The sequence below is a fragment of the Thamnophis elegans genome, chromosome 2 (genome assembly GCF_009769535.1).
Source record: "Thamnophis elegans isolate rThaEle1 chromosome 2, rThaEle1.pri, whole genome shotgun sequence".
In the NCBI taxonomy this organism is placed as follows: domain Eukaryota; kingdom Metazoa; phylum Chordata; class Lepidosauria; order Squamata; family Colubridae; genus Thamnophis; species Thamnophis elegans.
This window is the reverse complement of record NC_045542.1, coordinates 13,224,100-13,251,367: the sequence shown is the minus strand read 5'-3', so window position 1 is coordinate 13,251,367 and position 27,268 is coordinate 13,224,100. Positions and strand designations below refer to the sequence as shown.

General features: G+C 45.0%; 3 protein-coding genes across 3 annotated transcripts; 2 read left to right on the top strand and 1 right to left on the bottom strand.

The window, feature by feature from the left end:
- The first annotated feature begins 1,377 nt into the window (after window positions 1–1,377).
- On the top strand, window positions 1,378–5,467 carry LOC116504862 (lysozyme C-3-like). The gene is made up of 4 exons (XM_032212082.1): window positions 1,378–1,584; window positions 1,775–1,936; window positions 3,009–3,087; window positions 5,179–5,467. Exons 1-4 carry the CDS (start codon window positions 1,455–1,457, stop codon window positions 5,243–5,245), a joined length of 438 nt encoding a protein of 145 aa, XP_032067973.1. The 5' UTR covers window positions 1,378–1,454; the 3' UTR covers window positions 5,246–5,467.
- A 13,786-nt stretch (window positions 5,468–19,253) lies between these two features.
- On the bottom strand, window positions 19,254–22,536 carry LOC116504145 (uncharacterized protein K02A2.6-like). Its single transcript, XM_032210998.1, is given in 2 exon segments — window positions 19,254–19,303; window positions 19,413–22,536. Coding segments are annotated over 2 exon segments (3,174 nt in total).
- A 550-nt stretch (window positions 22,537–23,086) lies between these two features.
- On the top strand, window positions 23,087–24,749 carry LOC116504960 (lysozyme C, milk isozyme-like). The gene is made up of 3 exons (XM_032212218.1): window positions 23,087–23,216; window positions 23,406–23,567; window positions 24,670–24,749. The coding sequence occupies exons 1-3, from the start codon at window positions 23,087–23,089 to the stop codon at window positions 24,747–24,749; spliced, it is 372 nt and encodes a 123-aa protein (XP_032068109.1).
- Window positions 24,750–27,268: the final 2,519 nt, after the last annotated feature.

The window sequence follows — 27,268 nt, the reverse complement described above, 5'->3', positions numbered from 1 at the left end:
TCAATCATACAGTTGCAACCCATAGCAATAGCACTTTGGCTTATATACTGCTTCATTGTGCTTTTACAACCCTCTGTAAGTGGTTTACAGAGTCAGCATATTGCCTCCAACAACCTCGGTCCTCATTTTACCCACCTCGGAAGGATGGAAGGCTGAGTCAACCTTGAGGCAGCTACAAGCCATCAGCTGAAGTAGCCTGTAGCCTCTAACCACCACCTTGGCTCATACAACCCATCTTGCTTGTATAATGGCTTCAAGGGGGAAGAAGAGATGAACTTACTGGCTTATATTATTGTGCCAGGTGCCTCATTGCCTTGACCAGGATCTCTCGAGGTGCCACAAATGCCCTTCTCACCCATTGTCAATTAGGTTTGGCTTTTTATGAAATTGAAAATGACAGTTAAACTTTTTTCATGGTTTGTGTCCCACTGATTCTGCAACCCTCCATCACATCTGTGCCCTTCCTTTTTCTTCCTCATTGGTTTTTTAGCCCTCAACTGTCTCTGCTTGTCAATCCATAATAACCACAGATTGAGGAAATCTTATTGCTACATACTCTGGTTACCATCCCTCCAAAGGAGTCATTTTCTCAAGCTGTGACTATAAAATCTAGTAGCCATCCTGGAAAAATCAGACATCATCTTTCAAGGAGCCACAGCAATGAAGGCTCATCCTCCTCTTCCTCCTCATTGTGGCCAGTGAAGCCAATCGATATTCCAGATGTGAACTGGCTTTACATCTGAAGCAAGGTGACCTCAATGGACATTATGGCTACAGAGTTGCCTACTGTGAGTTTACTCAATCTTTTTCTCCACCTTCGCTAGCTCATGGTTTGCAAGACGGATGCAAAATGAGGAACTTTCTTCCCTGAAAGAGTTCATCCAGCCCACCCAATGAATAAAAAGCTCTGTTCAATTTTCTTAGAATGGTAGGATTCAGCCAATCTGCATCACTTTGAGAGAACCAGTTGTTAACTTTCTAAGCAGTTTGGTGAACTGGTTACTGGAAGAAATCATTAGGGCAGAGAACCCCTTGTTAAATTATTTGAATCCCACCACTGAATAAAATCCCTCTTCCTTTTTCACATACGTCACATGCAAAACACATAAAAAATGATGGGGCTTTAATCATGCAGTTGTAACCATCACTTGTTCCTTTTTGGCACCTCATTCCCTTTGACCCAGGATCTCTCAGGGAGCTAAAAATGTTTTTCTCATCTTTTTAAAATTGGTTTGGCTTGTTACGAAATTAAAAATGACAGTGAAAAATAGTTTTTTCTTCCTCTTTCTCCTCAACGCCCTTTTCTGATCAGTTATTGCTTCAAGTTTGGGAATTACTATTGCTACATACTTTGTTATTAATCTCTCCTGAGTTTCCACTTTCACAAGCCGTGACTATAAAATCCAGGAGCCGCACTGGAGAAGTCAGACTTCATCCTCTGAGAAGCTGCGGCAATGAAGGCCCTAGCACTCCTCTTCCTCCTCATTGCGGCCAACGAAGCCAAAGTATATGGAAGATGTGAACTGGCTTCACTTCTGAAAAGAAATGGCTTAGATGGATATTACGGCTACAGCTTGGGCAACTGTGAGTTTATTCTTCCCATCTCTCTGTGTTAGCCTAGTCCAGGTTTTCAAGAGGGATGGGTCCTTGGGTGCTTCCTTGGTTGGGGGAAGAATGATTGAAGATGGTTAAATATTCTGTGTAAGAAACCAGGATAGCTTTTCATCTCTAACACAAGCCTTTTATACTCCTTTCCCCATTTGCTTTCTTCCAGGGATTTGTATGGCTTATCATGAGAGCAGATACAACAGCCGAGTTATAGGGCCACCAAACACGGATGGCAGTCGTGACTATGGGATTTTCCAGATAAACAGCCGCTATTGGTGCGACAATAACCAGGGTCCTACAGCGAATGGCTGCAGAAGGCCTTGCAGTGGTAAGACACCCAGTGTAGAGAAGAAATTATCTTGAATGAATACAAGAGTGGTTAGGAGAACAGTTAAGATAAAATGGATGAGAAAAGAAGGACATCTCAGTCGCAGGAAAGAAAGAAACATCCAAAAATGAAAATGACTCTGGATTCTGTTTGGTATAAGAGGTGGGAGGGAAAAGTTTTGACAAACTTTCAAAATTCTGTTATTGTTGCTGTTGCTGTTATGATGTAGTATTCCTTCAATCTGTTTGTTTCCTGATCTGACCTACTACCAAGGGCTGATACCTATTACACTAGAAAAGAAAAGAAAAAGTCCTCAATAAGTCAGGTGAAACCTTTGAAGGGGAGTTTTAGTCCTTCCTCTCCTTTATTGCTCTTTCTTCTTGTTCAATTTTGTCCAGTGCTTCACCAAGTTTGGGGTTAAATCCCCCTGTCTCTCAAAGTACTTTCAAGTTCCTGCTTGGGTTATCTGTGATAGTATCTAGCCACCATATTTTCTGTTGGCCTCTTATCCTACCTCAATCTGCTCCTCCACTTTGAACTCCATTTCCCAAATTGTCACAAATCCTTTAAGTTCCTTCACACAGATATATCTTACTTTATGCCTCCACACCATCCACCACAACATTAGTTAATGTCTTGCCCAGAGGCACAAGTTAAAGGCAGCAATTTCAGCACTAGAACTCCAATTAAAAAGGAACCTGATTTGGTGATCTCTGCCCTTTGTCAAAGAAATCTGGTTCTTGGACTCTGGTGAGACAATTTTTCTCACACTCCTTTCCAAGAATGCAGAAAAACAGAATAACAATATTAGAATTGGAAGGGACCTTGGATATTCAGCTCCAGAGGGAAAACAGATTCCCAGTGCTCTACACTTTTAAGACTTGTTACTCTACATAGTTAGAGGATGAGAAATGGCATTTCATACTCTACACCAGCTGTAATAACTATTGAGGTTCTACAACTTAAATGCCACATGGGTAAGAAGCTTTAAATAGTAATGTTATGCAACTCTTTGGAAATCTTGTTTGAAACACCTGTGTTGGAACATATTCCAATTTGTCTTTCCTGGAAGCTTTCTTAAATGATGACATCAGAGAAGATATTGTTTGTGCTAAGAGAATTGTCCGTGATCCCCAAAAGATGGATGCCTGGTAAGTCAATCTTTCATTAACATCTTGTAACATTGTGCAGCAATTGAACTGAATCTTGAAAGTTAATTATCTTTCTTTAAATTAGTATACACTAAACTTTTAGCCTTGATGGTAAAATACATTATGGCAATTTGGTATTTTTCTTGCTACATTTGCATTCTGGTTGCATTAGAATAATGGGTTTTACTGTCTTTTAAACTCAGGTTATAAGTTATTAGGGGGGTTTGTTGATACCTATTATACCTGGATAATTTATTCCCGGTAATTTCCCATCCGTTATCCACTTTTGTATTTCTCACTTGTTTGAAAATCTTTTATCACAGATTCAGCATTGGGGTTTGGTTGGCACTGAGTTGGGACAGGTAGCAAAAGAATTTGGCAGATGGCTTTTTAAACACCAGGACTCTGGATCCATGGAGGAGCTCCACAGGATCAGAGAACTGGTAGATAAAGAAAGCAGTGAGAGAAACAGGGAGAGATCATTTTTCAAGCCTCCAATCATAGGTTAAATAGGAAAAAGGGCTGCAGCAGCAAATGGTTAGATGGAAAACTGATAAACTGCACATGTAGAACCAAACAATAGTATTATGTGGTCAAAAATTAGAATAATTTAAAAGATAATTTGTTGTGTGCCCCAGTGATATGGAGGAGGATTTTGTGAGCCCTCTGGTGTTCACCAAAGACTTTGGACTTGAATTTCTTTTAGCTCTAGATAGTGTAGACCCTACCTAGGATATGTGGGGACCAAAGTATCTCTTGGGCATTACTGGCATTCAGGCTTTATTGTTACAAATAGAAAGTTAGGACTATTTTAGCTCAAAGAAAAAAAAAGTGTTGGATTTTAGCCTGGTGGAAAGGAATTCATTGACAAACCAGCAAAGGAATTTTATCAATCAATAAAGAGGAAAGCTGAATGAATTATAGTTGCTGCTAGCTAGCCTGGAAATTCCTGTCTCCTGCTTGAGCAGTGGGTTGGACTAGAAGTTCCTTCCAATTCTTTTGTTCCCATATTTGGTTATTCTTTATATATATATATATATATATATATATATATATATATATATATATATATATATATATATATATATATATATATATATATATATATATATATATATATATATAATTTTTATTAACCATTTCCATAACATATAATCACATGTAAATTATTACCTAGACAATATTATGTTATAAGAGAGGACAATATACATGTGCAATTATCTTGCTTTAAAATCAAGCCTAGTATACTTCTCCCCCCCACCCGAGCCCCCCGAGCCCCCACAACCTACCCCCCCCCCCCGACTTCCCAGAACCCATACACGGCATAGATATTTAACAACCACAGTCTAAGATATATTGATAAAAAATAAAAGTAAGAAGTTAATAACATCTTTACGTGGGACTTAGCTCCTCCTTGCTAAACTAACTTTAGACAATTTAAATCATTCCTAATCTTAAGCATAGGCTATCTGGAATTTCTTAGTCCCATATTTATTTTGAATATAATCAATCCATTTTTTCCAGTCTTGTTTATATCTCTCATCTGAATGGTCTTTAAGATAGGCAGATATTTTAGCCATCTCAGCTAAATTTGTGACTTTCAGTGTCCATTCTTGAATTGTAGGCAAATATTTCTTCTTCCAGTATTGCGCCACCAACAGTCTTGCTGCCGTTATTAAATGCAAAATCAGGTTAACCTCTACCACTGTACAGTCAGTAATTATACCTAACAAGAATAGCTGAGGAGTAAATTTTATCCTTTTTTTAAAAAATATTTTGTATAATCCACCATATTTTTATCCAAAATGCTTTAACCTTTTGGCAGGTCCACCATATATGAAAGTATGTAGCATCAAGAGAACCACATCTCCAACATTTGGGTTGTAAATTCGAATACATAGAAGCCAATTTTTTAGGATCTAAATGCCATCTATAGACCATCTTGTAAAAATTTTCTCTCAGGTTTTGGGCTTGTGTGAACTTCACAATGCTTACCCAAATTGGTTATTCTTGAAGTAGATCAACATAAGAGATCACACAACTGTGCATGTGGTTTGGAAAGACATGCAATATTCTTATTCTTACTGCTAGGGTTGCCTGGAGGAACCACTGCAAAGGAAGAGATCTGTCAGAATGGACTCGTGGCTGCCGGCTCTGAGATGAATAATCCTGCATTTCTCTTCCGCATTTCTCTTCCTCCTCCTGTGATGAAAATGATACAACTTCTTATACTGAATAATCAATCTTTCACACTTCGATTCGATATGTGTACCCCACATGTTGGAAAGGACAAGTTTCTTTGCATACAAATGATGATTTTAAAACTCTTTTAAACTCAAATTATTGCTTGAAAACGTTCAATAAAATGAATGTTCTGCAATTCTCCATTTTCATTTATTGCATTTCATCCTTCATTCTCACATAATTGAACTGTGCCAGGGTTCCAAGTAACAGACCCAATGCAGCCTCCGAGGCCAAAATGTTCCTCAAAGTCCAAATTTATTAGGCCTATCATATTGGCACTTCTGGTGAAAACCTGACTCTGAAGGTCCTAAGGTTTTCCCCACCCAAATTAAAAATAAAAGTTCTTTCCCCCAGTCCACTTTCCATCACATGGTCCATCCAGGTCACAGTCCAAACTCCACTTGGTTTCAGTCCACGTCTCCCCAGCACCTGGTGAGAACTTCATTGGTTCCCAGGAGAAAGAATTTTATTTTGGCTGCAAGTCCCCAGCTATCTCTACTCCACCCTCCCATTTTCACAGCCTTGCTGTGGCATCCCCGAAGATGCTCCAAAATGGCTTCAGGGTTGACAAACTGGCTATTAATCTTTCTTGTGTAACTAAATAAATCACTGGTTCAAAACTTGGCATCACGTAATAGAGATCCTGATGAATCTCTTCATACAATACTAGTAAACTATCTTGAAATTGTTACATGGAAATTCTAAATTGGCATTCAAGGCCAGACAATATCTAGGATGTACCTACAGTTATATTAAGACTTGGTTTTTACTGTATAGTATAACTGATGTCTGAATTTAGAATCTGGTGGCCATCTTACTACGATACATTGACCTGGCAGATACCAGGGTATCCAAACAAGACAGTAACATAAGGAGATTAAATCTACAGGCAAAATTATTGTGATTTATGCTGTTCCAAACTCCTCATTTTACCTTCTTTCAAACTATACACTTGTTATTCTATTAAATCTTGTCTATTCAGTGCATCATCAATTCCAGGATGTAGTTAACAGGTCAGAGGAAGACTGACCCAAAGTCATCCAGATGACTTAGTGCCTAAGGTGGGACCAGAACTCACGATGTCCTGGTTTCTAGTTTGGTGCCTTAACCATTATTCCAAACTAGCCGTTCTGCATACAATGCAGTGGTTAGAGTGTAGTACTGCAGGCTACTTCTGCCAGCTGTCTGCAATTTGGCAGTTCAAATCTCACCAGGCTCAAGGTTCCATCCTTCCAAGGTGGGTAAAATGAGGACCCAAATTATCCAGGGCAATATGCTGACTCTGTAAACCACTGAGAGAGGGCTGTAGAAGCATTGCAAAATGGTATATAAATTTAAGTGCTATTGCTATTATAATTAAATAGAAGACTACTTGATTTATATCCAGTCTCCTAAAAGACCCTATTCTCCCACCATGCTGTTTCTGTAGTGGTCTACTGTACCAGGAAAATGCAGTTTGTTTCTTTTTTTTTTTGTATATTTTTATTTTGTATATTTTTATTTTGTATATTTTATTTAAAGTATTAAACAAGAAGATAAAAATTAATATAAACTAATGTAAAGAAAAAGAAAGAAAGATATAAAGCAAAGAGGGCAAAAAAATTCAAGGAAAGAAAAAAAGTTGAGGAAAAACAGAAAATGGAGAAAAAAATGTTATAAAATTAATATACTTTTACTTTCTAAAATTACATACTACTCCTCTTTTTTCCATAACCTATTATATCTAATAATCAAAACCATATATCATGTTTCTTTTTTATTTTTATGCAAAAGGGGCTAAGGGTCTTTCAGTTACCAATAAATATAAATAATATAATCGGCAGATCTTGTTGAATGGGGGAATGGGATGGGATGGCTGATGGGATAGAGAAGATTCTCATGCCCATCAAGTTGGTTTTTAATTTTACCTTGGAAGGAAGAAAGGCTGAGTCAACCTTGAGCCAGCAACAAGCCATTAGCTGAAGTAGCCTGCAGAACTAAGGTGACCAGATTTTCAGATTGGTAAAGAGGGACACCATTGACTAGGGGGGGGGGGGGGGCTTGATTAAAAATTTTATATTTTGTCAAAAGGTCACCCCAGGACACTGAAACCAGCATAAATACAAATCTGTTGCCAAACAAAATTTTGATCACGTGACCATGAGGATGCTGCAACGGTCGCTAAGTGTGAAAAATGGTCGCAACCATTGACTTATAAATAGACTAAAGTTCTGAAAACCTGACCTAAATTACTATATATTTTAAATAGCTGTAAAGCTATGCTGAAAAAGCTGTTCTCAAGGTATTGTGATAAATTCAATAAAAAGAAGGGAATTCTTCATGAACTTAAGGAGAAATGAAAGTATTGGATAGTAAATGGGCAAATAAAATTACCAATCAAAGAGAATATTTGCACCTCAGGGTTGAAATGAGATGTTCTCTCCTACTCTTTCCTCTTCCTCGCTTCTCTCTCTGTCTCTCTCATCCTCTTTCTCTTTGTCTCTCTTCTCTTTCTCCTTCTTTTCCATTCTTCCTTCACTTATTCTTTCTTTCTCCCTTCTCTCTCCTCTTTATCTCTTTCTGTCTCTCATCCTCTTTCTCTTTGTCTCTCTTCTCTTTCTCTCTCCTTCTTTTCCATTCTTCTGTCAGTTTCTCTCTCCTTCTCCCTTCTCTCTCCTTTGTCTCTTTCTCTCTCTCACCCTCTTTCTCTTTGTATCTCTTCTCTTTCTCCTCCCTTTCCATTCTTCTATCACTTTCTCTCCTCCCTTCTCTCTCCTCTTTGTCTCTTTCCCTCTCTCTCTCTTACCCTCTTTCTCTTTTTCTTTCTTTCTCTCTCCTTCTTTCCCACTCTTCTGTCACTTTCTCTCTCCTTCTCTGTCTCTTTCTGTCTCTCTCCCCTCTTTTTTCTTCCTCTCTCCCACTCTTTTATCACTTTCTCTCTACCACACAACCTGTCCCCATACTTATCTTCGACTGATCATGTTTGCAATAATTTACCTTTTCTAAATAGGCGCAGTTCCCTTACCGGATCCCTCGTTCAATCAAACAAACACACACACACACGCACACACACACACACACACACACACACACACACACAAACACACACAAAACCATTTTTCTCCAAACTTTGGTCACAGCATGGTTCTGACTTCGGCTGGTGGGAACAGCTTTCTCCATTCCCCGTCCAGTTTGGCAGCGAGTCTAGCGGAGAGCTGTCCCCATCCCCGGTGACCGGGGCAGAGCGAGGGTAGCGAGAAGGCAGACCCGGCTCTTCTTGGCTTCTGCCTCTCCTTGCAGCATACAAGAAATGGCTCGTGGTCACAGATAAAAAGAGGAGATTGCGATGGAGAAAGAGCATCCTCCATTAGCGCTGCGCGCCCTCCCTTCCCTACTTCTGCGCCCAGACTAGTTTCCCCTCCCGCCTCGGAGGCGCCCCGCTCACCATCTGCCGGTGGGCGTCTCCGGCGATCCCCCGCTGATGGCAAAAAAAAGGCCCAACACCACGCGGAGGGTGGAGAAGAGCAGCGCCTTCCTTCGTGCCCTGCGGAGTTTCTTGCACACAGGACGGGCATGATCTGGCAGACACAGGGAAAACTCCACAGGGCGCGAAGGAACCAGCGTGGCAGCGGCGGAGCTGGGAAGGTGCTGCCCCCGGAGCCCAAGGGTTAGCGGGCTGGCGCAGGCTGGCAAGTGGGCGCCTTTCTTGCACACAGGACGGGCGCAACCTGGGAGACAAAGGCGCCTGCTCGTCAGTCCGCCTGCCCACCCTTGGGCTCCGGGGGCAGCACCTCCCCAGCGCCTTCCTTCGCGCCCTGCGGATTTCTCGCACACAGGACGGGCGCGATTTGGCAGACACAGGGAAAACTCCGCAGGGTGCGAAGGAACCAGCGTGGCAGTGGCAGAGCTGGGAAGATGCTGCCCCCGGAGCCCAAGGGTGAGCGGGCTGGTGCAGGCTGGTGAGCGGGCGCCTTTCTCGCACACAGGACGGGCGCAACCTGGGAGACAAAGGCACCCGCTTGCCAGTCCGCCCGCCCACCCTTGGGCTCCGGGGCAGCACCTCCCCAGCGCCTTCTTTCACGCCCTGCAGAGTTTTTCGCACACAGGATGGGCGCGATCTGGCAGACACAATAGCAATAATAATAACAGTAGACTTATATACCGCTTCATAGGGCTTTCAGCCCTCTCTAAGTGGTTTACAGAGTCAGCATATTGCCCCCAACAACAATCCGTGTCCTCATTTTACTCACCTCGGAAGGATGGAAGGCTGAGTCAACCCTGAGCCGGTGAGATTTGAACCGCTGAACTGCTGATCTAGCAGTCAGCCTGCAGTGCTGCATTTAACCACCGCGCCACCTTGGCTCCTCAGGGAAAACTCTGCAGGGCGCGAAGGAAGCAGCACGGTAACGGCGGAGTTGGGAAGGTGCTGTCCCCGGAGCCCAAGGGTGAGCGGGCTGGCACGGGCTGACGAGCGGGCACCTTTCTCGCACACAGGATGGGCGCAACCTGGGAGATAAAGGCGCCCGCTTGCCAGTCCGCCCGCCCACCCTTGGGCTCCGTGGGCTGGCGAGCGGGCGCCTTTCTCGTGCACAGGGAAGGGGAGGAGGGTGGCGGCGGCTGTTTCACTAACCCCGCGCAGGTTACTAAAGGCCCTCAGCAGCGGCAGCCGACGATGACGACCTCGCGCGACGGTCCTTAGGGGTGCTGCAGAAGCCCTGCCAAAGTGCCCCTTTCCCAGCTCGGAGCGGGATGAGCAGCGAGCGGAGCCTCGTTTAAAACGACGGTCGTGGCCACTCATTCACTCCGCCGCTCTTGTGTGGATGTCTGAGGAGGCAGAGGGGTGGGAGGGGCATGAAGGAACCAGCGCGGCGGCGCTTGGCAAGCGTGCGCCTTTCTCGCACACAGGGGAGGGGAGGAGGGCGGCGGCAGCTGTTTCACTAATCCCTCTCAGGTTACTAATTCCCAGTTTACTCACCAGTGAAGAAGCAAAACAAAGCAAACGGCCGCGAAGGCGAAGTGAAATGGAGACTCCTGCAACTCATGCGGCGTGCTAAACGGACTCCAGCCAATCAGTGAGCTGGCTGGGATGGAAAACTTTAAGCACGTCGCGTTTTCCATCCCAGCCATCTCACTGATTGGCTGGAGTCCAGGCCAATCAGTGAGCGGCAGGCTGGGCTGGCTTAGATTTTTAGAAATAGATGGGGGAACTAACGAGCGAGCTAGCAGCAGCTGATGGGCGGGGGAGCCAGCACGCCCCAAAATAAAGTGGGGGTTTTTGAGAACCGGGCGGGACGCAGGAAAAATGATGAAAAGTCGTGCCTGTCCCACCAGATGCGGGACGTCTGGTCACTCTATGCAGAACTGCACTCTAACCACTACCTGTGCTCATACAACCCAGCTTGCTTGTATAATGGCTTCCAAAAATCAAGGGGGAAGAGGAGATGAACTTTCTGGCTAACATTATTGTGCCAGGTGCCTCATGCAGACTCCCTTGACCAGGATCTTTCGAGATGCCACAAATGCCCTTCTCACCCATTGTCAGTTAGATTTGGCTTTTTATGAAATTGAAAATGACAGTTAAACCTTTTTCATGGTTTGTGTCCCACTGATTCCGCAACCCTCCATCACATCCGTGTCCTTTCTTTTTCTTCCTCATTGGTTTTTTAGCCCGCAACTGTCTCTGTTTGTCAATCCATAATAACCACAGATTACGTAAATCTTATTGCTACATACTCTGGTTACCATCCCTCCAAAGGAGCCAGTTTCTCAAACTGTAACTATAAAATCCAGTAGCCATCCTGGAAAAATCAGACATCATCTTCCAAGGAGCCACAGCAATGAAGGCTCAACCTCCTCTTCCTCCTCATTGTGGCCAGTGAAGCCAATCAATATTCCAGATGTGAACTGGCTTTACATCTGAAGCGAGTTGGCCTGATGGATATTATGGCTACAGTTTGGCCAACTGTGAGTTTCCTCAATCTTTTTCTCCACCTTTGCTAGTTCCTGGTTTGCAAGACGGATGCAAAATGAAGAACTTCCCTCCCAGAAAGAGTTCGTCCAGCCCACCCAATGAATAAAAAGCTCTGTTCAATTTTCTTAGAATGATAAAATTTGCTTTTGTCCCATCCCAAATGACTGGGGAGACCTCACACTTCATCTTGCACTAACACCCTTAATTTTATGAAGGTGATCAATATCCACTTCATTGCCTGTTTGGCACAACAGCAGAACAGAAGTGTGCTTAGATCATTTTGAAATGATATTATTCCTTATATAACCACATTGACCAGTTTTATTTTATTCTTGCACTCCACATATTGGGAACAATGAAGTCCTTCGCACCAAAATGATGATTTTTAAATGGTTTATGAGTGGAAAAGAAGGAAAGTCTTTCCTTTTTAAAATCTTTGAAAATTGCTTCTATAAAATGAGTTTTGTGTCTTATGCCCTGCCCTATTTCATGCTTTATTTATTTCTTTTTGATATTTCATTATTTCTATGCAATTGAACTGGTCACCAATCATTTTTACAGCAGAACAGATGATACACACTGAAACTAGAGTTGTATGGAAACAACCAAACAGAAAACTCAACCAAATGAGAGAGAGGAATGTCTTTGGGACAGGGGCCCCCAAAACATCAAGAAGGCAGCAAACACTGCACAATAAAAGTCCTGGTGGGATTCAGCCAGTCCGCACCACTTTGAGAAAACCGGTTGTTAACTTTTTAAGCAGTTTGGTGAACTGGTTGTTGGAAAAAATCATTAGGGCAGAGAACCGATTGTTTATTTGAATCCCGCCACTGAATAAAATCCCTCTTACTTTTTCACATACGTCACATGCAAAACATATTTTAAAATGACAGGGCTTTAATAGCAGTGGACTTATATACCGCTTCATAGGCCTTTCAGGCCTCTCTAAGCGGTTTACAGAGAGTCAGCATATTGCCCCCAACAATCTGGGTCCTTAATCATGCAGTTGTAACCATCACTTCTTCATTTTTGGGACCTCATTCCCTTTGACCCAGGATCTCTCGGGGAGCTAAAAATGCTTTTCTCACTCAACTTTTTTTAATTGGTTTGGCTTCTTATGAAATTAAAAATGACAGTTAAAAATAGTTTTTTTCTTCCTCTTTGTGCTCAACGCCCTCTTCTGATCCGTTATTGCTTCAAGTTTGGGAATTGCGACCATTTTCACACTTAGCGACCGTTGCAGCATCCTTATGGTCACGTGATCAAAATTTTGATGTTTGGCAACAGATTCGTATTTATGATGGTTTCAGTGTCCTTGGGTCATTTTAATTGCCTTTTGACAAAGTCAAATGGGGAAACCAGATTCACTTATGTTACTAACTTATCAGCTGCAGTTATTCACTTAAGAACTGTGGCAAGAAAGGTGGTATAGTGACCAAAGTTACAATGGCATTGAAAAAAAGTGACTGATGACCATTTTTCACACTTAGCGACCATTTTCACACTTAGCGACCGTTGCAGCATCCTCATGGTCACGTGATCAAAATTTTGATGTTTGGCAATAGTTACAATTTATATTTGTAAATTGTAGTCATGTTGAAATAAAAAAAATTACAATACTATTTTTGCGTTATATAAAATTTTTAATCAAGCCCCCCCCCCCGCCCCCGGTCAAAGGTGTCCCTCTTTACCAATCTGAAAATCTGGTCACCTTACTCCAAAACCAAGTGGCAATTAACCGATGTAACCCCATTCCTGCTTCTTCTGCACACCTTTGGACTAAATGTAGCTTCTGAGAAGCCCTCCAGGGCAGCCTATGTAGAATTCACTTCTGCAACTATGAATAATGTACAGAACCCAGTTGCAGAATTCAACAATTTCTGATCATGATGAAGAAAAAACTATTGATGTCATCACTAAATGTTGACAAAGGTTTAATGACATAACAACCAACCATCCACTTAACCAACCAATGTTATTCATAGGAAATTATGATTATTATAACAGGATAATTTTTGTTCGCCCAATTCACCTCCATATCTCTGAGCATGATCACAAACCAAACTTGATTCAATTCAATTCAATTTAAAGTTTAATGGAATTTAAGATTATGTTTCAGAAAGCATTGAATAAAGAATCCTGTTAAGAGTTGCAAATTCCTGGAATGTATGAATGCATTGTGTAACCATGTCAGATTCTGCTATATGTGTCAGGTGCAAGAAATCAGAAATCAAGGTTGTTCAAATGAATGCAAGTTTATTCCATGCTACCTCTGTGCAGGAATCTGAACTACCAACAGTCAGGGCAAATTGGTGGGAGATAAGAGTCAACTGAATTCAATGAGGGCTCAACTTAGATTTCTTGTGGATGCAAAGGGATTGATGATATATTTAACCCCCCTCCCCTTAGCCTTGACCTGGTCATCTCCTGCAATATGATCCAAAAATACCCACCTTTTTCCCACTCCTTCTATGCGTGTTTTTCAGGAGAGAAATGTGACAATAAAACCAAGTAATAAAATACATACAGTTCATTGGGTTAATTCAATATATTGAATTTCTTTACAAACTTCATCAGGCAAATATATACAGAGTTGCATTGAAGCAAACAGAAAATTCAAATAAACATTAGGTTTCCCAGAAAGGAATATATTTGGTGTGTTGAAAAGTCAGAAAAGTCCAGAAGATAGCAATCACCACACAATAAAATCTCTGTTCCTTTTTCCACACACAACACTTCCAAGACACATAAAATGAGTTGCAACCACCACTTGTTTATTTTAGGCACCTCTCATGCAAATTTTCCTTTTGCCTTAACACTCTGCTTGTCAGGCCATAATTAACTCAGGTTGGGGCTAAGCAATTTTGGGTAGGGCTTATATTAGGAGCATGCTAAAAATTAGGCTAGGGTTTATGTTCTGGTTAGGCCTGATATGGTAGACAGCTTGGTGGCTTAGTGAGGGGGGGGGGGGAGAGGAACCAGCCCATTGATCACACAAATCAAGCTGTGCACAAATGTGTGTTTGACAGCCAGCCACTCACACAGCCCAGTTCTGAGCAGGCCACAGCTCAGTAGTGGGTCTCAGCTCAGGAATTGGGGACCACTAAGATAGATGGACAAAATTGCAGATGAGGTAGTCCTAAGACTATTTAGAGCTCTTGAAGGTAAAAACCAGCACCCTGACTTTCCCAAGAAATCATGTGGCAACTGAACTGACTTATGCCCATCCCTGCCTGCACTGTGTACTACATGTAGATTCTTCATAGTCTTCCAGTGCAGTCTATATAAAGTTCACTTCAGTGACCCATACAGTGAATAAGTTATAGAATCCACTTGCAGAATTCAGCAATTTCAGATCATGATGGAGAAAAATCTATGTGGTCACAGAGAGTTTTTGATGACTTGATGATACATGTAAGAAGGTAAAACAGCGATAAAACAAAGAAATAAAATACAGCTCACTGCGTTATTTCAATATGTTGTATTACTCCATAAATTTCATCCGACAAAAAAATATATATACACTGAAATCAGAGTTGTATTGAAACAAACACATAGAAACCTCAACTCAATGTTGAGTTACCCAGAGAGAGAGGAATGTCTATGGGACAGAGGTCTGAAAAGTCAAGAAGGCAGCAGTCACCATACAATTAAAGCCCTGTCCCTTTTTCACATCCATCAAATGTGGACACATAAAAAAGATTGGGGCTTCAATCACACAGTTGAAACCACCTCTTGTTCATTGATCCAACATCTGTCAAGGGGCTAAAAATGCAGTCCACTATTTGTTGGTTTTGGCTTCTGATACAATTGAAAATGATAATTATTGTTTCTCTTTTGTGTTTGCCCTCAGCACTCCCTGCTTATCAGTTCATATTAACCTCAGATAGGTTAATATAAAAAAAATTCCAATTTGTTGCCTGATTGGGACAATTGCAGAACCGAGATATGGTTATACCACCTTAGTCTTTTTCCCCCAGTTATGGCTTAGTCAATATTTTATTTACTCTCTTAAGAATAAAGGGTTATCCAGTGGTGGGTTTCAAAATGTTTTACTACCGGTTCTGTGGGCGGGGCTTATTTTGTGGGCATCACTTCACTGTAATTAGTCAATACCTTGTCTGAGGCACAGGTTAAGGGCAGCAATTTCAGCTTCTGAATCCCACCCAGTTAAGGGACCCCATCCTGTATTTTCTGCCCTTTGTGGGACAAATCTTGTTCTTGGACGCAGGTGAGAGATTTCTTCTCCTTTCCAAGAGTGCAATGAGACTGTTGGGAAGTCTGCCTATCCAGCATATTCAGCTCTGGAGGAGAAACTGGTTACTGGTCCAGCATATTTTCCAGAGTTGTTACTCGGCATGGTTTAGAATATGATTACGTGGGGATTGCCTGAGTGAGTAAATGGGTATGTATGATTCGGAGGGCCTGTCGGGGAATGCGGCAGCCATAGGGATGGTTGAGGGAACCACGGACACGGGAGTGGGCCGGAGCATTACGGTTGTAACGGGGAGGGGCAGATATGGCGGGGACTTTAGGGCTGGCCATTACCGGGGAAGGAGGGTTCGCTACGTCACAGCGATCCCTCCTTCCGGCCCTATGAGTCCCACTCCGAGGCCAGATGGCACGAGTAATCAGGACCCTGGTCTCCGGCTGTTGTCGCTAAATGCCAGGTCTGTTGTTCACAAGGCTCCCCTCATCCGGGACTTAATTTTAGACGAGGGGGCAGACCTGGCATGTATTACTGAAACCTGGCTGGGCCCGGAGGGAGGAGTCCCCCTCGTAGAGATGTGCCCAGAAGGATTTCAGGTGCTTCATCAGCCGAGAGCTCAGGGAAGGGGTGGGGGTGTGGCGATTGTTATTCGGGAGTCTTTAGTACCTCGTAGGATCCCTGCTCCGGAGCTTGTTGGGTGTGAGTCCCTACTGGTGAAGCTGGACCTCAAGGGTCAAGTGGGTCTGCTGCTAATGTACCTGCCTCTCCACAGCGTTGCAGCAGCCCTCCCCTCGCTCCTTGAGTCGGTAGCCGAGCTGGCAATTGAGTTCCCCAGGCTTATGGTCCTGGGGGATTTCAATTTGCCTACGCTCGGTGAACACTCTGATGGGGCGCAGGAGTTCATGGCTTCCATGACAGCCATGGGCTTGACCCAGATAATTCGGGGCCCAACTCACTCAGCGGGTCACACGCTCGACCTCGTATTTCTCTCGGAGCAGTGGACTTGTGACCTTGGTCTGAGGGGTAATGAGATCATACCCCTGTCGTGGTCAGACCACTGCCTACTGAGGCTTGACTTCCGAAGACCAAACCCCCACTGTAGGGAGGAGGAACCGACCAAGTGGTTCCGCCCCAGGCGACTTATGGACCCTTTGAGGTTCCAGACGGAGCTTGGGGTTATTCCTGATACTCTCGCCCACAGTCCGGTAGAGACTCTGGTTGCTGCCTGGCACTTGGCAGCATCGGAGACCCTTGACCGGATTGCGCCACTACGGCCCCTCCGAGGCGGCGGATCCCGGAGGCCTCCTTGGTTCACCGAGGAGCTCCGGGAGAGGAAGCGCCGGAGGAGACGCCTAGAGCACCTGTGGAGGTCCGATAAATCCGAATCGAACCGAGCACTTTTAGCAACCTGCACCAAGGATTACATCAGGGCACTTAGGGCAGCAAAGAGATCTTATATTGCCTCCTTGGTTGCGTCCGCCGAATCCCGCCCAGCCGCCCTGTTTAGGATAACCCGTTCCCTCTTAAATAAGAGGGATACGGGGGACCCCTTGCAGGGTAGGGCTGAAGACTATGCCCAGTTCTTGGCGGACAATGTTGCTCGGTTTCGATCGGATTTGGACTCCACCTTTGCAGAGCCAGACGAGGCACGAGAGGACGATTTGGTAGACCATCGCTGGGTTGAGTTTCAGGATGTTACCCCCGGGGACGTGGACAAGGCCATGAGGGCTGTGAGTGCCTCCACCTGTGTACTGGACCCGTGTCCCTCCTGGCTGGTTGCTGGCAGCAGGGAGGTGACACGGGGCTGGATCCAAGCGGTTATTACCACCTCGCTTCGGGAGGGGCACTTCCCCGCCGCACTTAAAACGGCGGTGGTGAGACCCCTCCTGAAGAAACCATCTTTGGATCCAGCCGTACTTAACAACTACCGTCCAGTCTCCAACCTTCCCTTTGTTGGGAAGGTTGTTGAGAAGGAGGTGGCCTACCAGCTCCAGCGGTCCTTGGAGGAAGCCGATTACCTGGACCCCTTCCAGTCCGGCTTCAGACCTGGTTATAGCACAGAAACCGCTTTGGTCGCATTGACCGATGATCTCTGGAGAGCCAGGGATGGAGGCCACGCCTCCATCTTGGTTCTCCTTGATCTCTCGGCGGCTTTCGATACCATCGACCATGGTATCCTTCTGTGACGACTGCGGGAGGTGGGGGTGGGAGGCACTGTTTTGCAGTGCCGGCTGGCAACTACGCGGAGGAGAGCCTTTTCAGTAGCAGCTCCGACCCTCTGGAATGATCTCCCCATGGGGATTCGTACCCTCACCACCCTTCAGACCTTCCGCACAGCCGTCAAGATCTGGCTATCCTGCCAGGCCTGGGGGTAAAGAGCATAACCTGCCCCCACCCGAATGTTGAGTGAATGTTGCTTGTTTTTATTATACATTGTGTTTTTTTGTTATTGTACGTCTTCCCCTCCTATATGAGTTGTTAGCCGCCCTGAGTCCCCTCAGGGAAAAGGGCGGCCTATAAATAAACACAACTGAAACACAACTGAGACGAGGCAGTTAATGATCTACACCAGTTGTACAAAAAATAGATGATATCACTAAGGACATGAAGGTATTTCATAATGGGCATAATTAGTGTGCTAACATTGAAACATCTGGAATTGGATAAATTCCAATTTGCCATTTTTGGCAGCTTCGACAGATGATGACATCACAGATGCTTTTGCTAATACAATTGTGAGTGGTCACGCAGGTTTAAGGATCTGGTGAGTCAATCTCTCATTAACATCTTAGAAGCATAAATATGCTTTTGATTCAGATGGGAGAGTGTGAGGCCCTGGCCTAGCAAATATCAGAATCTAAAACAGCCTATTCGTTGGCTAGAAGGGTAACATCTTTTACCCAAAGTTTCCAGTAAGTATGCCTGGCACTGATTTTTTTTAAAAGATTCACTGGCCAGTAAGTTCAGTCATCTAGAAGAAGTTTCTTCAGTGTTTATTTTGATTCAGATTGTATAAATTCAGCCAGGTCCACATGCAAACTGGAAGAAATCCCAGAGTTCAGTTCCAAGCTTGTATGCCCATCTTGTTTGTGTAATGGCTCCCAATAATCAAGGGGGATGAGGAGATGAACCTACCGGGTTATGTTATTATGACATGTGCCTATGCCACTTTTCTGTTCTCTATTCATCTGGACATATGGATGGTATGTCCCCAGGGACCGTGGGTAGCCAAAGAACTGAGGGGAGACGGGAATAAAGGCTAACAAATTTTATTCCCTGACAAATACAGGCTAACATTCAGAACCGGCTTTAACCCAGGAAAATGTGCGCTGCTCGTTTGGACAGCTCCCTTTTTATACTGGAGCTGTCAAATGACCAGCCAATCAGGTATCGAGTTCTTCCCGCTTGAATTCTTTATTTCAATGCATGCTCAGAACGTGACACTCCTCCCCCCTAAGCCCGCGCATGCGTAGTCCTGTAAATACGCTGGCCGCCGCCTGATTCGGCCGGACGTTCGGGGCCCTTCAGCGCCGCTTGGAAGATCTGGATGCCCTGCCGAGGACCCTTCTTCGCAGGATGGCGATCGCTCGGGTCATCGATGAGCCAAGGACGGTGCCAGCCCACCAGGTAAGTCGCCGCTTCGGTCTGGGCTCCGGGCAGCCTGTTGGTCCGCTGCTCCCTCACTTCTGGGCCCCGCGTCGTTTGTTTGAAGGTGTGGGTCTGCAGATGGCTGTAGCTCGGCTGGCAGCTGGTATCTGCCCCTCAGCTGGTCGCAGTGGCGTCTCCAAGTTCTGCCGTCGTTGAGCCTGACCCTGTAGGAGCAAGGCCCGGTCTGGTCAACTACAATGCCCGGTAGCCACAAGGGATGCCCTCCGTAATTCCGGGCATACACTGCCTCCCCCTGGGCGAAAGAGCGGCTACCCCCACGGGAATCTAAGGGGCTTGGGGCGATGTAGGCTGGGTGGAGGCGGTCAAGGGTCGTACGTAACCGGCGACCCATGAGCAGTTCTGCGGGGCTGGTATTGGTTTCTGGAGAGGGCGTTGAATGGTGGGCCAGCAGGAAAGCGTCTATTCGCTGCTGCCAAGGAAGGTGGTCCATTTTGGCAAGGGCTTCTTTGACGGAGCGCACAGCACGCTCCGCCAACCCATTACTGGCTGGGTGGAAGGGAGATGTGAGCGCGTGTCTGATTCCCTGGGAAGCCAGAAATGCTTCAAATGTGGCGGACGTTAGCTGGGGTCCGTTATCAGATACCAGCACGTCAGGAAGGCCGTGAGTGGCAAAAAGGCAGTGGAGAGTAGCGACGAGTGCGTCGGCAGTAGTGGATGGCATGTGGACGACCTCAACCCACTTCGAGAAGGCGTCCACAGCAATGAAAAGCATGCGGCCCTGAATGGGGCCTGTGAAATCGACGTGCACCCGAGACCAGGGAGAGGAAGGTGGTTCCCAAGTGCGGGGCTCGGCTTTGGGAGGCAAGGCCTGAGCGCTTTGGCATTTTGTGCAGTCAGCGACATGGGCTGCTATGTCCTGGTCAAGCTTAGGCCACCATACATAACTACGGCCCAGGGCTTTCATCCGGACGATGCCGGGGTGGGCTTGATGTAGTTGCTGCAGGACGGTAGTCCTCAGTGAGGGCGGCACCACTACCCTGTGGGCCCATAGCAGGCACCCGCGCTGAACAGACAGCTCAGCCAGGCGGGACTTGAATGGCAGGAAGGCAGGGTCTACCTGATCTTTTGGCCACCCTCGTCTAACCCAGTCTAGTACCCGGGAAATTACCTGATCCCTTGCGGACAACCGGGCGATGTCGGCGGCAGAAATTGGCAAATTGAGGTCGTCAATCAGGAACACTGGGGCACCAGCAGCTGGGTCTTCGGGGGCCTCCGGCAGTGGGCATTGGCTTAGTGTGTTGGCATGGGCAATCTGTTTTCCCGGGCGATGGTGCAACTGGTAGTCGTAGGATGCAAGGAAAACAAACCATCCTTGGAGAGAGAACTTGTGGGGCAGGGCAGGGCGGTCACCGGCCAGCAACCCGAGGAGCGGTTTGTGGTCGGTGACAATTAAAAAGGGGCGGCCATACAAATAATGATGGAAACGCTGGACCCCGGCTACAATGGCGAGAGCCTCCTTGTCAATTTGGGCATAATTACGTTCGGAGGCAGACAGGGTTCGGGAAAAAAAGGCAATGGGCACCTCTGCCCCACTGGGTAGCTGATGGCAGAGTACAGCGCCTACCCCGTAGGGAGAGGCGTCGCAAGCTAGGACGAGGGGCAAGTGCTCGCTATACTGAACGAGCACATCATTGGAAACAAGGAGGTGTTTAACCGCCAGGAAGGCAGAGGCTTCCTGGCGGCCCCAAACCCAAGCCGCGCCTGAGTCCAGGAGGCGGTGAAGTGGCTTAGCTACAGACGCTTTATGCGGCAGGAACACAGCATAAAAATTTAGGAGGCCTAAAAAGGCCTGCAATTCAGCTCTGTTGGTGGGTGCTGGGGCTTCCACAATAGCCTTGGTCTTGGCAGCCGTCGGGTGAATGCCGCGGCCATCGACGAGGAACCCTAGGAATTCTATCTGGGGCACCGCTATTTGGCATTTGTCTCGTTTCACTTTGAGGCCGACTTGCTGGAACTTGTGGAGAACCTCCTGCAAACGGGCCATGAGTTCCTCCAGAGAGGCTGCAGAGACGAGGACGTCGTCAAAATAAGGGACGACGCCTCGGAGTCCTTGGAGCAGCCTCTCCATCAAACTTTGAAATAGTCCCGGGGCGATGCTGACGCCAAATTGTAGCCTACGACACCGGAACGCGCCCCGGTGCGTGATGATAGTCTGTGCTTTGGCAGCATCATCGTCCACGACCAATTGCTGATATGCCTGGGCGAGGTCGAGCTTTGCGAAGATGGAGCCCTCGCCCAAGGTTTGGAGAAGGTGTTGCACCACTGGCACCGGGTATGCGTTGGATGGCAACGCGCGGTTGATGGAGCAGCGGTAGTCTGCGCAGATTCTCACACTACCATCTGGTTTGATTGGCAACACGATGGGTGTCTCCCATCGTGCATGGTCCACTGGCTCCAGGACCCCTTGAGCCACGAGTTTATCTAGTTCCGCGTCTACTTTCGGCTTGAGTGCGATGGGCACTCGGCGTGGCTTCATCCGCACCGGTTGCACTGTGGGGTCGAGGTTGAAGGACACAGGTGTGCCGGTGTATCTGCCAAGGGTGCCATCAAATACGGCAGGGAACTCATTGACTAAGCAGTCTAAGGCTGAGGTGCCAACGTGGTGGATGCCGCTGATTTGAAGGCCGAGGGACTGGAACCAATCGAGGCCGAGAAGGCTGGGCAACCGGCCCTCGACTATGATAAGGGGCAGTCTGCCACTGAACCCCTTGAACTGCACCCTGACCTTGCGGGTTCCAATCACTGGGATCAGGTTGCCCTGATAGTCTCATAATGTCAGGTTACAGTCTTGCAGTTGGCGCTTTGACAGCTGGGGCAAAAGTCGTTTAATCGTGCTCCAAGATACAATGGACGTGGCGGAGCCGGTGTCCAGCTCCATTTCACAGGGCCTCCCTTCAATATTGACAGTCAGCTGGATCTTTTTTTGTACCTGGTGGCAGGCGAGGCCCTGATTTGCGTTCCGAAGTATGGCATGGCAGTCCATCCTGGGTTTCTTCGGACCTTCCGTTCGATTCTGCGGGTGACAGAACCGATCAGTCTGGAGCTCTGAGGAGGACATGGGCTGCGCGGCTCGGCACACCCGAGCGATGTGGCCCTTTCTGCCACACCGCTGGCAGAGGGCTTGCCTAAATCTGCACTCAGCTCTTTCGTGGTTGCCTCCGCAACCACCACATGCAGATTTAGGGTCACCCTTCCGCCGTGTTACGCTCTTTTTGTTTGCCTCATAAAGGCGGTTGATGTCCTCCTCTTGCCCTTCGGCGTCTGAGTCATCGCTCTCCATGACTGGTAGACCGGTAGTTGTGCTGAACGTATTGGCAGACTGTGCGGTTGGAGTAGACCGGCTCTTCGCAATGGTAGCTAGGGATGCCGTGGCCATTTCGGCAGCCCGAACTTCATCGAACGCAGATTGGAATGAGAGGTCTGCTTTCATTAGTAATCGCATTACATTATTGTGCCAGGTGCCTCATGCAGATTCCCTTGACCAGAATCTCTCAGGGTGCCTCAAATGCCCTTCTCACCCATTGTCAGTTAGGTTTGTCTTTTTATGAAATTGAAAATGACAGTTAAACCTTTTTCATGGTTTGTGTCCCACTGATTCCGCAACCCTCCATCACATCCGCGTCCTTTCTTTTTCTTCCTCATTGGTTTTTTAGCCCGCAACTGTCTCTGCTTGTCAATCCATAATAACTGGTTTAATTGGTTTGGCTTCTTATGAAATTAAAAATGACAGTTAAAAATAGTTTTTTTTTCTTCCTCTTTGTCCTCAACGCCCTCTTCTGATCCGTTATTGCTTCAAGTTTGGGAATTAATATTGCTACATACTTTGTTATTAATCTCTCCTGAGTTTCCACTTTCACAAGCCATGACTATAAAATCCAGGAGCCGCACTGGAGAAGTCAGACCTCCTCCTCTGAGAAGCTGCAGCAATGAGGGCCCTAGCACTCCTCTTCCTCCTCATTGCGGCCAATGAAGCCAAAGTATTTCAAAAATGTGAACTGGCTTCACTTATGGAAAGAAATGCTTTGGGTGGATTTAGAGGCTACAGCTTGGGCAACTGTGAGTTTACTCTTTCTATCTCTCTGTGTTAGCCTGGTCCAGGTTTTCAAGAGGGATGGATCCTTGGGACCTTGCTTGGTTGGGGGAAGAATGATTGAAGATGGTTAAATATTCTGTGTAAGAAACCAGGATAGCTTTTCATCTATTACACAAGCCTTTTGTACTCCTTTCCCCTTTGCTTTCTTCCAGGGATCTGTATGGCTTATTATGAGAGCGGATTCAACAGCCGAGCTGTGGGGCCACGAAACAGGGATGGCAGTCGTGACTATGGGATTTTCCAGATAAACAGCCGCTATTGGTGCGACGATAACGAGGGTCCTACAGCTAATGGCTGTAATAGTCCTTGCAGTGGTAAGACACCCAGTGTAGAGAAGAAATTATCTTGATGAATGAATACAAGAGTTTTTAGGAGAACAGTTAAGATAAAATGGGTGAGAAAAGAGGGATATCTCAGTCCCAGGAAAGAAAGAAACATACAAAGGTGAAAATGACTCTGGATTCTGTTTGATATAAGAGGTGGGAGGGAAAAGTTTTGACAAGCTTTCAAAATTCTGCTAGTGTTGCTGCTACTGTTATGATGTAGTATTCCTTCAATCTGACCTACTACCAAGGGCTGATACCTATTACACTAGAAAAGAAAAGGTCCTCAAGTAAGTCAGGTGAAACCTTTGAAGGGGAGTTTTAGTCCTTCCTCTCCTTTATTGCTCTTTTTTCTTGTTCAATTTCATCCAGTGCTTCCTGAAGTTTGGGGTTAAATCCCCCTGTCTCTCAAAGTAGTTTCAAGTTCCTGCTTGGGTTAACTGTGACAGTATCCAGCCACCATATTTTCTGTTGGCCACTTATCTTTCCTCAATCTGCTCCTCCACTTTGTACTCCATTTCCCATATTGTCACAAATCCTTTAATTTCCTTCACATAGACATATCTCACTTTGTGCCTCCACACCACCCACCACAACATTAGTCAATGTCTTGCCCAGAGGCACAAGTTAAAGGCAGCAATTTCAGCATTCAGACTCCAACTAGCAAGGAACCTGATTATGTGCTCTCTGCCCTTTGTCAGAGAAATCTGGTTCTTGGACTCTGGTGAGACAATTTTTCTCACGCTCCTTTCCAAGAGTGCAGAAAAACAGAATAACAGTATTAGAGTTGGAAGGGACCTTGGATATTCAGCTCCAGAGGGGAAAACAGATTCCCAGTGCTCTACACTTTTACTCTACACTACACAGTTAGAGGATTTAGAAATGGTATTTCATACCCTATACCAGCTGTATAAACAGTTGGTTACACTGTCTGGTAAAGAAGTGGATGCATTACATAATAACTATTGAGGTCCTACAACTTAAATGCCACATGGGTAAAAATCTGCTTTAAATAGTAATGTTATGCAACTCTTTGGAAATCTTGTTAGAAACATCTGTGTTGGAACATATTCCAATTTGTCTTTCCTGGCAGCTTTCATAAATGATAACATCACAGAAGATATTGCTTGTGCTAAGAGAATTGTCAGTGATCCCCAAGAGATGGATGCCTAGTAAGTCAATCATTCATTAACATCTTCCTCTTGTAACATAGGAATTGAACTGTCTTGAAAGCTAATTATCTTTCTTTAAATTAGTATACAACTTTTAGTCTTAATGGTAAAATACAATATGGCAATTTGTATTTTTCTTACTACATTTGCATTCTGGTTGCCTTAGAATATAAGTTTCACTGTCTTTTAAACTCACGTTTAAAAGTAGACTGGCGCATAAGTTATTAGAGGGGTTTGTTTATACCTATTATAACTGGATAATTTCTTCCCAGTAATTTCCCATCTGCTATCCACTTTTGTATTTCTCACTTGTTTTGAAATCTTTTATCACAGATTCAGCATTGGGGTTTGGTTGGTACTGAGTTGGGGCAGGTAGCAGAATAATTTGGCAGATGGCCTTTTAAACACCAGGACTCTGGATCCATGGAGGAGCTCCACAGGATCAGAGAACTGGTAGTTAAAGAAAGCAGTGAGAGAAAAAGGGAGAGATCATTTGTCAAGCCTCCAATCATAGGTTGAATAGGAAAAGGGGCTGCAGCAGCAAATGGTTAGATGGAAAACTGTTAAACTGCACATCTAGAACCAAACAATAGTATTATATGGTCAAAAATTAGAATAATATAAAAGTTAATTTGTTGTGTGCCCCAGTGATGGATTCTATGATATGGGGGAGGGTGTTGTGAGCCCTCTAGTGTTCACCAAAGACTTTGGACTTGAATTCCTTTTAGCTCTAGATAGTGTAGACCCTACCTAGGATATGTGGGAACCAAAGAATCTCTTGGGAATTACTGACATATATGCTTTATTGTTCCAAATAGAAAGTTAGGACTATTTTAGCTAAAACAAAAAAAGTGTTAGATTTTAGCCTGGTGGAAAGGAATTCATTGACAAACCAGCAAAGGAATTTTATCGATCAATAAACAGGAAATCTGAATGAAATATAGTTGCTACTAGCTAGCCTAGAAATTCCTGTCTCCTGCTGAGCAGGGGGTTGGACTAGAACAGTGTTTTTCAACCACTGTGCCGCGGCACACTAGTGTGCCGTGACATAGTGTAAGGTGTGCCGTGGGAAAAACACCCGCCTATATTGAATATAGGCACAGAGTTAATTTTTTTTAACATTTTCTAATGGTGGTGTGACTCGTGATTTTTTTCATGAAAAAAGTGTGCCTTTGCACAAAAAAGGTTGAAAAACACTGGACTAGAAGACTTCCAAAGTTCCTTCCAATTGTTTTGTTCCCATACTCTGTTATTCTTGAAGTAGATTTACATAAGCAATCAAACAACTGTGCCTGTGGTTTGGAAAGACATGCAATATTCTTATTCCTACGGATGGCTGGACGAACAACTGCAAAGGAAGAAATCTGTCACAATGGACTAGTGGCTGTTAGCTCTGAGATGAATGATCCTGCATGTCTCTTCCTCATTTCTCTTCCTCCTCCTCTGATGAAAATGATATGACTTCTTATACCGCATAACCAATCTTTCACACTTCGATTCAATACATGTACCCCATAAGTTGGTAAAACAAGTTTCTTTGCATACAAATGATGATTTCAAAACTCTTTAAACTCTTCAAATATCCCTTGAAAATGTTCAATAAAGTGAATATTCTGCATTTTGTTATTTTCATTTCATCCTTCATTATTCTCACATAACTGAACTTGCTATTGATCTTTCCTATGGCAGTGAAATAAATCACTGGTTCAAAATTTGGCATCACATAATAGAGATGCTGATGAATCTCTTCATACAATATTAATAAACCATCTTGGACTTCTGGGGGCGGAGTCTGTTGCCGAAGGAGCTCAACGGAGTCCTCTCAGAGTTCTGGTCTGTATATCTAATTAAGATCAATAGATATCACCCCTTTTTGGCAGAAAGGGGCAGGCAGAAGCTCAGGTGCTAGGATTTATTCGTAGTTCACAGCCCCTTTTCTTTTTTTTTGGGCTGCGAACGGAGAAAAGATCCAGCGTAACTGAGCTCTTATCTCCAGCCAGTTCTTCTCAGCTGCTTTTTTTTTGCAGCCCTAGACAGGTGATCCCCCCCCCCTCAGGACAATGATAAACTGCTTAAAGCTACTTAAGACCAACACGAGCGGGTTCTACTCCTGAGATGTTCCTTTTTTTATAACTATCTTAAACACCAGCCTCGTTTTCCTTTGAGGCTTCTTTGTTCAATCGTGCTACAAAATGGCGTTTTTACAGTGTTGGTGATTAATAGATGATGTAATTAACTGGCTCTAGCTTCCCGGAGATTGCTCCTCATTAACAAGCAAAATCTACAAATAACTTATTGAGAACTGAGCAGGTGAAGATACTGCTTATCTGTTTATTCTCAGCTTTTATCTATAATGGCTCCCAGATCTAAGCAGGCAAAACGCTCCCCCTCGCATGTGCTTAAAGAACTTGTTATAAAATCGCTGCCCTTGCCTCCCACACCCCCTACTGGAGATTCCTTAACACAGGAGCTTCTTTGTCAAATACTCAATGACTTTAAACAAGAAATCAAAGAATTTGT